Raw genomic sequence first — 12,383 nt, 5'->3', positions numbered from 1 at the left:
CACTTTTTCAGAGAGGGTCGATCCTTTAACTTCTTCTACTTCTAAAGAGTCCATCAAACAATAGAGAAGGCTGCCCAAAGGGCTAAAGCAATTGATTCTTGGGTTGATCAATTAGTTGATCAAAGTAGTCATGTGGTGAAGAAAGCATTGCATGCGTTGAGCAATGTAAGAGTAGCAAAAATAAAGCTGAATTTGACTTTAGAGGCTTTTAGCCAAAGTCTAGAATCCACGAAGCAGGATTTGAAAACCTGGCATGAGATGGATCAAGTCAAGTTGAAGATTTTGAGCAGCAATGTGGTGATACCAAAGAGGGAGAGATACATTGAGTTTCAGGAGCTTCTGGTTAACAAATCATTAGTTATTAAAGACCTTTTTAAAGATGTACAATCTACTCTTGAAATGAGCACTGAATTGGAGCAAGATGCCATCTCTAATTATGAGAAAATGTATTACAAGATCCTAAGTCAGAATGAAGAATTGTTCCCTAAAGATTTGATACTTTCTAAACTAGTGTCAAGGCTTCATCAGGAATTGGAGTTAGAACAGTATACAATGGCCTCAATCAATAGGTTTGTGGATTGCCAAGTTTTCCTTGATAAAATGCAAATTGTTCTTGAGGAACATAGACAAACAACAATGAGGTATTTCGATGTCATCATCAAAACTGTTGTTGTTGCAAGAAAAACAATAGGTCCAGATCCTGATGAGTTGCAGAAATCAATTGACAGATTTCAATCCTTCATGGCCAGAGATAGAAGAGAATAGGAAGTGTCTCATGACATTTGAGTTTTGCTTTATGAATTTTCTTTTTGACAAATTACATGTAGTATCGGGACTTGTAATTGCAAGTAGTTTTATCACTTACAATCTTGTAACTTGTAATTGCATGTAAACAAATTACAAGTTTGTTAGCAATAGGACTGTAATTTGAATAAATCATAACTAGTTATAGTTAGTTGTGGAAAAAGTCTCAGTTAGTAAGACTTCTCCCACTTTTTGCTCTCAACTCCTCTCCTATATATACGAGAGGGTGCTCTTTGTATTTTTTATCTTTTTAGCAAACAAGAAAACTCTGCAGAAATTTACAGTCATAAAGACTTTGTACTTCATACGCAAATTGTTTTTTCTCAAGTAATATCAAGAAGGCCTTTGAGTTTCAAACTTTGTGTTGAAGTCTTACCCTTATATCCATTATGTTCTTCTGTCATAGTCGTATATTTTTCTACATTTGCTTGAGGTTCTAACAGAGTTGTTGAAGGAAGCTTTGATCTGATTTCTTGTAGACTTTGTGCTACAAGTATTAAGGGTCAAATTATTGTAGTTAAGCGTTCAAAACTAAGAAGAGATGCAAGACTTTGTGCTTGTGGTTGTTCCCATTTGTAGTAGTTCAAAAGTGCACCATATCACCAGATTTTGTGTTGTTATATGCTATACGTTGTTCTTGTTTAAATCATTTTGGAAAGGTAGATAGGATAGTGGAAAGTAAAGACTTTGAGCTTTGTTTCTAATTTCTTGTCCCGGGGAAGTGACGGAAGACTTTGAGCTTTCACAGAAACTTCACTTCCTTTTTGTATAAGCATTATTGTTATTGTTAAAGCATCTTAAGTAGTTGTGTTTTCTTTATTGCTATTTATTTTCTAAGAAGAGAAATGAATATCATCTTTTCTGAAAAAAAGATAAAAAGATGTATCACCCAAGTTAGATTAGTGTTTAGTTGTTAGTAATAGTAGAAAAGGGGGAGCCTTCCCATAAATTAGGAGAGTTTTTAACTCACATGCTGTGGTTGAAACCACAATTTTGCACATCTTCCCAGGTGTACAAAATTTTCAACCAACAAATTGTACAAAGCATGTAGAGCTCCATTGTCAATTCATACGACAGGTTGTTGAAGATGGATCAATGATGTTGTAGCATGTTCCAACACTGGATCAGACTGAAGACAGTCTTACCAAGTCCTTGAGTCAAGACAAATTTGCAAAATTTCGGGACAAACTTGGTGTAGTTAGTAGATTGACCATTAAGGAAGGGTATTAAAGTAATATTGCTATATCCAATTTATAATGGTCAAATTAGATATTAGGACTATATTCAGAAACTTTATTTCTTTCAGTTAGTTTCCTTTCCTTAGTTGTCAATCATTTCTGTTATGGAAAGTCTAGTTTTGTAATCACTTATATAAGGAGTATCCCTCTCCTTTGTATAGTAATCAATTACCATTTCAGTATTCTTCATGATGGGTGCTTGATTATATTGTTTATCAATGTAATTTGGCCTTATTCTAGATATTGCAGAAGTCTAGTTTTGTAACCAAAACTGTATATTAGTTTATAACATTAGTTTACTTACCCCCCGATGCTGCAATTTGTAATGCATTTTAAAAATATCGTGTAAACCCCGAATTGTAGTACCATCAACGGCTATCATTTTGATGCGTTTTCATATTGTAAGTTATATAGTATTTTCATTTATCCTGTTTTGGCATAAATAACCTAGCATTATAACATTTTGATCTGAGTGAAGCTTCAAAATTCTATCAATGGCTTGCATTGCATTTATGCAGTCTGCCTAAGAGGTGTTGATGGGTTGGCTTTGCCATGAGATGTACTTTATCTAGGTAGAATAGAGGGGCACCCCTCGTCCCTCTCAAAATTATACCTGCCATATCTCCAATGTTCCCACTCACCCTTATCTACATTGGGGGGGTTAGGGACTGCTGAGAGTGGTGCATAATGAATGCCCAAACGGAAGCACCCGATGGATGCTCTGCTCTGATCTGACAGAAGGGAAGGATTCTTTGAAACTCAGAAGGAAGGATGACCTATATGGACTCTTTATTCTTAGACCGAAGGACCCTACGTGTCAATTTACGTAGTCAACAAAAGAGATGTGGATTAGACTGGCTCTGCCACCTACATATTATAGTCAACTTGCCACCATATCATTGTAATTGGAATCATTTAGATTAGTTATGTAGTTGGACGCATCGTATGCTCTCACCTAGCCCCACTTTGGTACTGAGGTGATCATTAAGTGTTCAAGATATTGCATTGCATCTTTTATATTGCTAAAATAAAAAATTAATGTGGGGTGTTATAGAGAGGAAAGAATGAAGCGATATCAAGGAGAGGAAATAAGTTATTCAAAAAAGTAAAAGACTAGTTACAAGCGCAACCATAGAACCATGATGAAGGCCCTTTCAACAAGCAAAACCACATAACCATGATGAAGGCCCTTTAAACGATCTAAGTTTTTATGTTCTTATTTAGATAATACACTTATTTTACATTTCATATTAATTACTTTAATAGGTAACAACAACATTTATAAAATCGTTTATTTATTACAAATTAACCTATATACATATATATGCATTTATATGTGTACAAATGTGGACACGTATATGTATAATATATATGTATATGTATATGTATATGTATATGTATATGTATATCTATAAGTATATACATATACACGTGTATATGTACACACACACACACACATATATATTACAATTTAAAATACATACATATGTATCCATAGATTGTTATTATCAATATTTTTAATATAATTATAATTAATATATACAGTACAGCAGTACCAAACCGAGGGGAACATAATCTCTGTACCAGTGTATCCAAAGTTCAAACTCTGATCCCATACCCAAAACAGTAACTCAGGCTTAAGTAAAGAAATCAAGAGTCCCAAAAAACTGATGTTTAAACAGTAAAACCAAAACATGACCATCTCTGCCACGAGATCTGGCAATGACTAGCCTCTACATTCTTGAATCCCAGCCCCAAAGCCCTGTTTCTTTATGACCTCAAAGTTAATGCTGCCAGCTCTATGTAGCATCTATATCACTTGCTTATCGCATTCGCGGTAACAATGTACATGGTCCACAGACTCTTAACTATCTCCAGCTGTGCCTCGTTACTAATCCCTATACTAAAAGTAAAAGAAAGCCCACAGTTGTGATAGGCATTCAATGTGGAGCTGATTTTACATCTTTCATACACCAGAATCAGTAAAAGGGTGCTTTTCCTGTTTTCTATCTCATTGCAATCCAGTTGTACAAGAAAAAATGCCTCGTTACTAATCCCTATACTAAAAGTAAAAGAAAGCCCACAGTTGTGATAGGCATTCAATGTGGAGCTGATTTTACATCCTTTCATACACCAGAATCAGTAAAAGGGTGCTTTTCCTGTTTTCTATCTCATTGCAATCCAGTTGTACAAGAAAAAATGCCCCCATTGACCTTCAATCTATTACTGACAATTGTAAAAATTCAGGCAGTAACCCGCCTATTTAAGACAACCTACTTAAATATTTACTAAAGATGTTCTGCTGTTACTGTTGATCATTTTTAGATAGTGCTTTTCGGAGTAATCTTCCAATTCGAGCTAGTTATGTTTTCCTAAAATTATGTAATCGTGTTTCTAATAGTTGTTGAAACGCTGCAGACCATTACTGTGATTTTTGTTCCCTCTTTTCTGAATATATCGACTTCAATTTTAACACTTTTCTGAAAGAATTATAAGTCTACATCACCGGAAATAACCCTCAATTCTTACCACTTTTATAATTATTCAGCTAACCCTTATTAGTCTACACCAACTAATAAATAAATAATTTCTTAAGAAAACTCTATAAAAAAAAATTTATTTCTGTGATAAGTAAAACCCTCTAACATGCCAATCAATTACCAAGATCTATCCCAAATAGATTTTATTTTTTAAGCACCAATAATCAGAAAGGAATACCACAACACCATACCAACTCAATGTCATCATGATATACAACTTACAATAAGTTCAAGTAGAAGTTAAATGTCTGCAACCCAATAAAATGTATTCTCACAATGTTTGTAATTTAAAAATGATTTGACTAATCATCAACATTAGATCTCTAACTGAATTGTCATCGAGAAAACCTAAACCTATTAAAATAGAAAGATAACCCAAGAGAATAATATTAAATCAGCACTACATACCAACTTCAGTCTACGTAGTTCCCTTGTGGCAACCCTGCATCTCCATGCACATTGAAAAGCAATTGTTGCCTTACGCAATTGACAAAAATATGATTGAACTTTGAACATATGCCATTGTCTCTTCAAAACAAGCAAATAAAAATCAATGAGATTCAGAATATAACAGGACTGAAAAGTCACTCAAATTATATGCTACACGAAAAAATTCTGAGTCATTTCATTATTTAGCATCTCTAAATTTGTTTAACAAATAAAGTTTCAGTGCTTGAGTACACAAAAAATATCGAGGGATCATTATCTTTACAACTACCATACCAACATTCGAATACAACATGAATACAATGATTTCCAACTTTTCATAACAAAAGCTAACCAACAAAAAAGTATAAAATAATTAAAATAAGATTTTGATGCTGTGAAAAGACAGCCACTTGGGCTTTGGAAATGAAGAACATTTAAAACTGATTTGTTAATAAATGCAAAGATTGTGTCTTAACTACAAACAAAACGTTGGCTTTAGATTTTTCATTTCCCAAAACAGATGTTGCTTAATCCAGCTGTGATGTTCTAGAGGATTTCAGCAGTTGATTTGGCATATTCAAATAAACAAGGCAAACAAACAGTTGTATAATTGTTCTATGCTATTCAGGAGGCATTAGAATAAATATTCAAAATTTATGCACTGCCACATCAGACAATTGAATATCCAAAGCAGATTCAGCTTACATTTTCAAATACTAAAGAGTTCATCTATGACACTATAGACTTATTTAACAGGATTGTTTCATCATACTTTATAAGATGGTATCACAATATGCTAGTTATAGAAAGAACTAAATCATACGGGTCATTTCATGACTTATCCATCTTTGATAAAGAATTCCAAACAAGTATGAATTAAGAGCACATTTGAATTATACATAATTGTTGCACAATTAAAAAATCGTTAGTTCAACACAATTCCACTAAACAGAACAGTAAGATATTTGCAGCATACTTTGTAAGATGATGACACGATCATAAAAATACTACTTCAAAAAAGTGTTTAATTAGACCAATCATTTTATGAGCTAACCACAAACGCAAAACTTCAAGATTCTTTGTAATAAGAATTATTTGCCACTATAATTTGCATCCCTTCCATAAGACATACCTGAATTTTAGTTGCAGCTACTGTTTGCTTTTTCATATTAAATTCTTTGTGAGCAAAAGATGCACGAATTCCAGCCTGGACAACAATGGCAACAGACCGAAGAAGCATGTACTTCCTCTCAAGCAACCACCTACGAGTATGTTTCTGAATAATAGTAGTTGCAATTTCTCTCCGTCTTAGTTCAAGAATTTTGCAAGCAAGAAAACCTATCAATTCAGTTTAGCCATTAAAAGTGTAAGCTTTCAATTTATAACAAGTGATTAATGGTATAAAATTATAAATACATTAAAAATAAATAATACTAGAAATTGACTTTTCATAAGTCCCATCTTGAAAGTTTAGGCAGCAATTAGAATTCAGAACTAGAACCATAAAAAAAATTGATAATTAGTATTACTATTGCATGCTTTTGATTTTCGCATTTATCTTAAAAATATATTGTACTTCCACCTTAAACATTGACCATCTTCTGCTGCATTGCCTTCATGTGTACATAAGAATGTAAATTGGAGAAACAAACCCCATATTAAAAAGAAATGAGATATTGTCTATAGCATATAACAACAAAATCTGAACCCAACATCATCTCAAGAGAAATATGTAACAATAAAAGAGCACAAAACTTAACCTTCAAGGCTGATTAATAAATTGTACAAAAACAATAAAAATTGAAATGATTGCGTTTCTTTTTATCCAATGACTGAATTCTCCTATTTCAAGAACTTTCATTCTCTTGTTAAATTCACTATCTACTTGGGCATATCACAAGCTGAAATGTAATGCCCTCTTCTCGAACTTAGTAAATTGGTAGACCATTAACCTAATTTTTGAGTTCCTGTAGGCTAATTGTTAAGGAAAAGAGAGCTCCAAAGCTATTGGAATGCTCAAGGTCAGTATTTCAAGGTTGTTATTAATGGCCATGAGCTCAGTTGGCAGTCTTGATCACCATGACACTTCCAAAATTGATTTCTAACTTTTGGTGGGATCTCCAAACTTCTTGGAGGAGCAATCTATTTTTAGTATGTCATGAGGTTGGCTCCAACGATCATCCCAAGTCTTCAATATCATGTTAGTGTAATCAGAGATTGATTTCGATGCTATTTTAGTGCTTTCCGCAACTCGGTTAAGATAATTAAATATTCACTCAAGCTTCTAATGTTATAATATTAAAGTTGCAACTTACGTGTAGTATCTTTTTAAAAAGGTGATAATGTGCCTCAAAAATCGATACCTAGGGAATACGGGGGGCCTTTTCACATGATAAAGTATTATTATCTTTCTCAAAGATCACTTTGACGATATTGGAGTTCTTTATTTCAAATAATTGCTTATCTCCCCCAAAAAAGCAATATAAAGAGAATGTGAGCTCGTTTGAGAAGGGAGATTGGTGTATATGATATTGGGAGATCCGTGTATGTAAGCTCATAATGATTCTTTTGACTCTCTTTATCCTAATGATGGATCATGGAGTGTGATCCGAAACATCGATGCAAAAATCTTCTACACAATTTAATCCAAAAACATTTATCTATCTATATTATGGATTGTGGAAATCTCTTATCATTGAATGTGATATTGTTATGTTGTTGTAATGAACCTGAGTTCTTTCAAAACTTATTGAGGATGGAAACCCGCTTGGAGTTGTTGGTTTTGAGGACAAAAACCCACCTAGCTAGGAGAGTGATTTCATATAGAGATCACCATTGTACTTAAATATGCTATGGTTTGTGTTGTAAGCTTTGACAGCTTACCCTCAGAGTTGGTTCGAAACAGCAAACTTCTGCATGCCATGGTTCATCTTTCAGAGGCCCCAGGAGTTGTAACAGTGAGTAAGAGCACCGCTCTCCACAATCTGATCAGCCTATACATGACTTTAGTCCTTGACCCACACATGAGTTGGATGGTTTTTTCTGATCAGCAATTGAGTACTCTATGGATGTGGGTGGTTAGTAGAGGTGTATTGATCATAGGAGATGACTCTTCAGCTACATAATTGCATACTCATGTTTCCTATGTTTTCAATGAAATTTCAGATTCTTTACAGCTGTCCTTGATCTTCTACATTGTTGATGGTGGCTTTAGTCTATGGGAAAATTGATTTTGAGCTCTTGCATATTTCAGTACAGTAAGTTGTGGGAGATCTTCTGGGTATAGTTCAATTATTTTCCACTTCTACTTAATAGAGTATTGGTCACTGCAGTCATTGCATGATGTTAGTATGCATGCTTCTAGATGATGAATGGTTGATTGCAGCAAGTTGGGTTTGTTGGAATACTTGAGTCTCTTCCCTTGACACTAGGAGATTAAGTATCGGTGATATGATTTCAATTGGTGATTACAGAGACACTACCTAGTTAGCTGACTTTAGAATTGGATATGCTGACATCTTCGTTACCAATCCCTTGACAGTGATAACGCAGTTTTTTGTTTGGGACTTCATGAGAAGATATACTAAAGATTATGACTTTCAGTTGAGCATATATTTCTTTCCGTTGCCCAAGATCATGTTAGCTACAAGAATTGCAAATATGGATCTTACTGAGATGCCTCAGCAAGAGATGTTTCATCTTGTGATCAAAGGGGCACAGTGTCAACATGGTGGTTCCTTTCTAAGATTGACTTGGAACCCTGGGATCACTTTGACTTGTAGTCCCATAACTACTGGAAATGCGACAGTCAATGTTGACTTTCTTGAGTTTGTTCCTATGGTGTTTCAATTTAGTTCCTCTGGAAAGTAGTTTCCTGAGTAGTTGACAAAGTTGAGAGAGTATTCGATTGCTCTTCTTTCAGGAGGTTTTCAGGTCACTTATTTGGCTACCTTGCAGAACAATCTTTTCAGAAAATGGTACTATAGATCCAATAGGATGACTTTGGACCCTGGTATCATTCTTGGTTGCAATCTGGATTGATCTAGTAATTGTGAAGTTGCTCAATGTCCCTGTTTTCAAATTCTCTTGTAGTCCAGTTGATGTTGGCTTTATGAGTTGGTGTCAGTAGGATCGGAGGAGTATTTCAATGTCACTAGTGTGTCCAAACGCATTACTGGAGATGAACAACACTTTCTAGAGTTATTTTGGACAACTTGTCTAGGACTTACTATTTTTAGTAAGCGTCAATCCAGACACCAATCAATCAGTTGGGACTTTCGGCTGACTTACTATTTTTTACCAATTACTATTTACAATGACTACTATTTTTGGCAAGAGGTCGTAGCACGCACTATCTTCAATTTCAAGGTTTGGATAGTTTGGGCTATTTTTAGCATATTACTATTTAAAGTAATATGCTATTTAGGGTAATTGGTCTCAATTTTAACCTTTCCTCAGCTTCAAAGTGAAGAGTCTTCAGTTTCAAGACTTGGTGAATTTTCGAAGGCTGGGAAATAATATTATATTATTTCACTTAAATATTTTAATAATGCGACTTTATCACTTCAATGAAATATAGTGGACATCAAAGTTAAGGAGGTAATATAACATTTAAATATTATTAATATAGCCTTCTAAAGTGAAAAGAAATAAAAGATTTAAATGATATTTTAAAGGAGCAAAAGGGGATGTCCACTCAAGGAGAGATAACTGACATATTAAAAGGAGCAAAGGTTATTATTTAATTGTATTCGAGTTGCCCTAATCTATTGTTGCCTTAATTTCTCATCTTGGTCCTTATCAGGCTTTGTCAACACAAAATCCCTTGCAAAGAACATCTTCTACATTGGTGAAAGATCCAATCTGGAGGATTACTTGATGATTTCACACAAAGATCACTATGAGCTTCACTCTAAAAGATTTCCGTTGTATTTATAGTCTTGAGATTGAAAGAATTCTTTGCAGGTTTATTTGCTGGCCGCTAGCTCCTTCCAACACACCGTACTTTCCTTGGGAAGTGTGAGACTTTTACACACTTGGTGCTAGAGTTTTGGAGGTCTTTGGAGGTCAATGATTTAGGCAACTAGGGTTTCTTAGCATCTCTGTTCATAATTGCAAAATCTAAAGCTGATTATTGATAGTTTTTGATGCGCTAATTGAAGTGGCCAGGGGTTCTACAATTGCTGATTATTATTGCAGATCTGAAGTTGGTTATTGGTGATTTTGATATCCTAATTGAAGAAGCTAGGGTTCCTTACAGTTGCTGTTCAAAATTGCATGATCTGAAACTGTTATTTGGCTGTTAGGACTCTCAAATTGAGGTGGCAAGGGTTTCTCATAGAGGCTGTTCATAACTATATAATCTGAAGTTGTTTATCAGCTGTTTGGACTCCTTTCTTGGGTACTGATTGCCGGTTATCCTCAATATTGCAATTAATTTGCATTAGCAGCTAATGGGTATGTCGAGAATGTATTGTAATGAGATTTCTCTATCTGGATATCTTTAGTTTGACAAAATATTGTACTTTCAATTCAATGATGATTGTGAGGATTTCAAATATATTGCATTTGGAGAGTTATTTCAGTTCTTATTTATTGCAATTATATATATTGTGAAATACAACTGCATCTCCATCTACATATATATATATATATATATATATATATATATATATATATATATATATATATATATATATATATATATATATATATATATATATATATATATATATATATATATATATATATATATATATATATTATAGACACACATTAACATTCCAAGAAACTAAATATATCAATATCACATATATCATCTGTGATCTACATACCACGGCAATAAGTTTGAATGGTAATGACAGCATCACATGTTCTGATGAACTCTTTACGTGCAATGAAGGCACGCACAAAACGTTGAATAACTTTTGCTGCATTATTTAGAGCATGTGCTCTTCGGACATCTAAATCCACTATCTGCCCAGCCCTAAGGAAAACCTTTGTTTTTCCTAACTGCAAATATAGCAAAATGTTTGTCAGAGAACCACGTAATTGGCTAACCATTCCACACAAACGGAAAAAAAAATGCATATATAACCTTGTCATGTGTGAAACATGCAATTATTAATATACATACACATGTATGTACACATTTTGGTTTGCAATGGCTAATTCTGTTATATATAAAGACATGCATGCTCCCTCCTAAGATTTTCTAGCATAATAATTGGTGATGCTGGCACCTACTAATAACAACAAAGTTTCCAAAAATCATGGTTGAGAAGTGAAGGATTACTTGGAAATTGTGAAGATTCAACTTTTGCAGCAACTTTTGAGAAGCAGTTTTTTCATCATAGCTACAGGTCAAAACAAAAATACAAGTATCACAGCAAGTATGGAAAATGACATTAAAAGAAGTTAGACATTGATTCATAGAAAAACTTTGGATAGCCAATAATTAGCACTTAACCTAGCCGGGTCCTCATTTTGTCTCATTGCCACTTTTAATAGATCTTCAAATTCAATCAGTTTAGACAATCCAAATAATATCAAACCCCATTCAAAATTCATATTCAGCTAGTCCTGTATAACCAGCTAGAAACCTTGGCAAGAAACCTAAAATAAAGCCTTTAATAAAATTCATACTTTCTATTAATTATCTCAGGTGCAAGAAGTCCAAAGCGATCTAAAAATTCGTCATATGTACATCGTGTTGGATAACCAGCACAGCTTATCCGTACTGCTTCGAGAACACCCTGAAACGGAAAGATACATCTCATGTCATCTTACCATTCAATGTGAAAGCAATACAACTCTGTATTCACTAAGTTCACAAATATAAATTTATTTTTGTAAAATATAGAATGAAATGAAACATATCATAAATACTCTAAAGAATCATCATGCAAATAAAAATGCCTTCGAATGAAGAAATTTAAATGCAAAAACTCAGCCACAATAAGAGCAGAAACCTAAGGCACATCACTTATATCTGAAAGTAAACACAAATGTATGGGAATTAATGCAAATTTATTCAAATTCACGATAAATCTAACCCCACAGCGAAGTTGATGCAGAACACTTTGATTATCGAAATTCCCTGGCTTGTTACTCGCATTAGGCTTCACGCAACGTATAAAATGTGGTTCGGTGCAGTTAAGTGTCTCCAACAGAGCTTGCAGTTGTTGCTAATAAAATTAAACCAATTACAATAGTTAACTAGACAAGAAGGAGAGACATAAGTCAATCATGGAAAAAATAATACAAGAAATAGATAAGAGGTAAAACTTTATTCCGCATTTCTCATGCACATCTGCAAAATGTCAATTTTATGAAAATACTGAACCAATGTCCACAGAGTGAAATTCAATTA

The 12,383-nt window shown here is 33.8% G+C and overlaps 1 protein-coding gene across 5 annotated transcripts in view; it reads right to left on the bottom strand.

Moving 5' to 3' along the window:
- The window catches only part of LOC131046890 (protein OPAQUE1), a 274,106-nt gene that overhangs the window by 161,146 nt on the left and 100,577 nt on the right, over nt 1–12,383 (bottom strand). For all 5 annotated transcript variants that reach the window (XM_057980707.2, XM_059216792.1, XM_057980706.2 and 2 more), the window contains 6 exons: nt 12,067–12,198; nt 11,657–11,766; nt 11,307–11,367; nt 10,846–11,023; nt 6,144–6,349; nt 4,991–5,110 (listed from right to left, as the gene is read on the bottom strand). In XM_057980707.2, coding sequence (XP_057836690.1) covers nt 4,991–5,110; nt 6,144–6,349; nt 10,846–11,023; nt 11,307–11,367; nt 11,657–11,766; nt 12,067–12,198 — 807 coding nt within the window. The remainder of the gene's footprint in view (nt 1–4,990; nt 5,111–6,143; nt 6,350–10,845; nt 11,024–11,306; nt 11,368–11,656; nt 11,767–12,066; nt 12,199–12,383) is intronic.

The sequence above is a fragment of the Cryptomeria japonica genome, chromosome 2 (assembly GCF_030272615.1).
Source record: "Cryptomeria japonica chromosome 2, Sugi_1.0, whole genome shotgun sequence".
NCBI lineage: Eukaryota > Viridiplantae > Streptophyta > Pinopsida > Cupressales > Cupressaceae > Cryptomeria > Cryptomeria japonica.
This window is presented reverse-complemented; position numbering and strand designations above follow the sequence as displayed.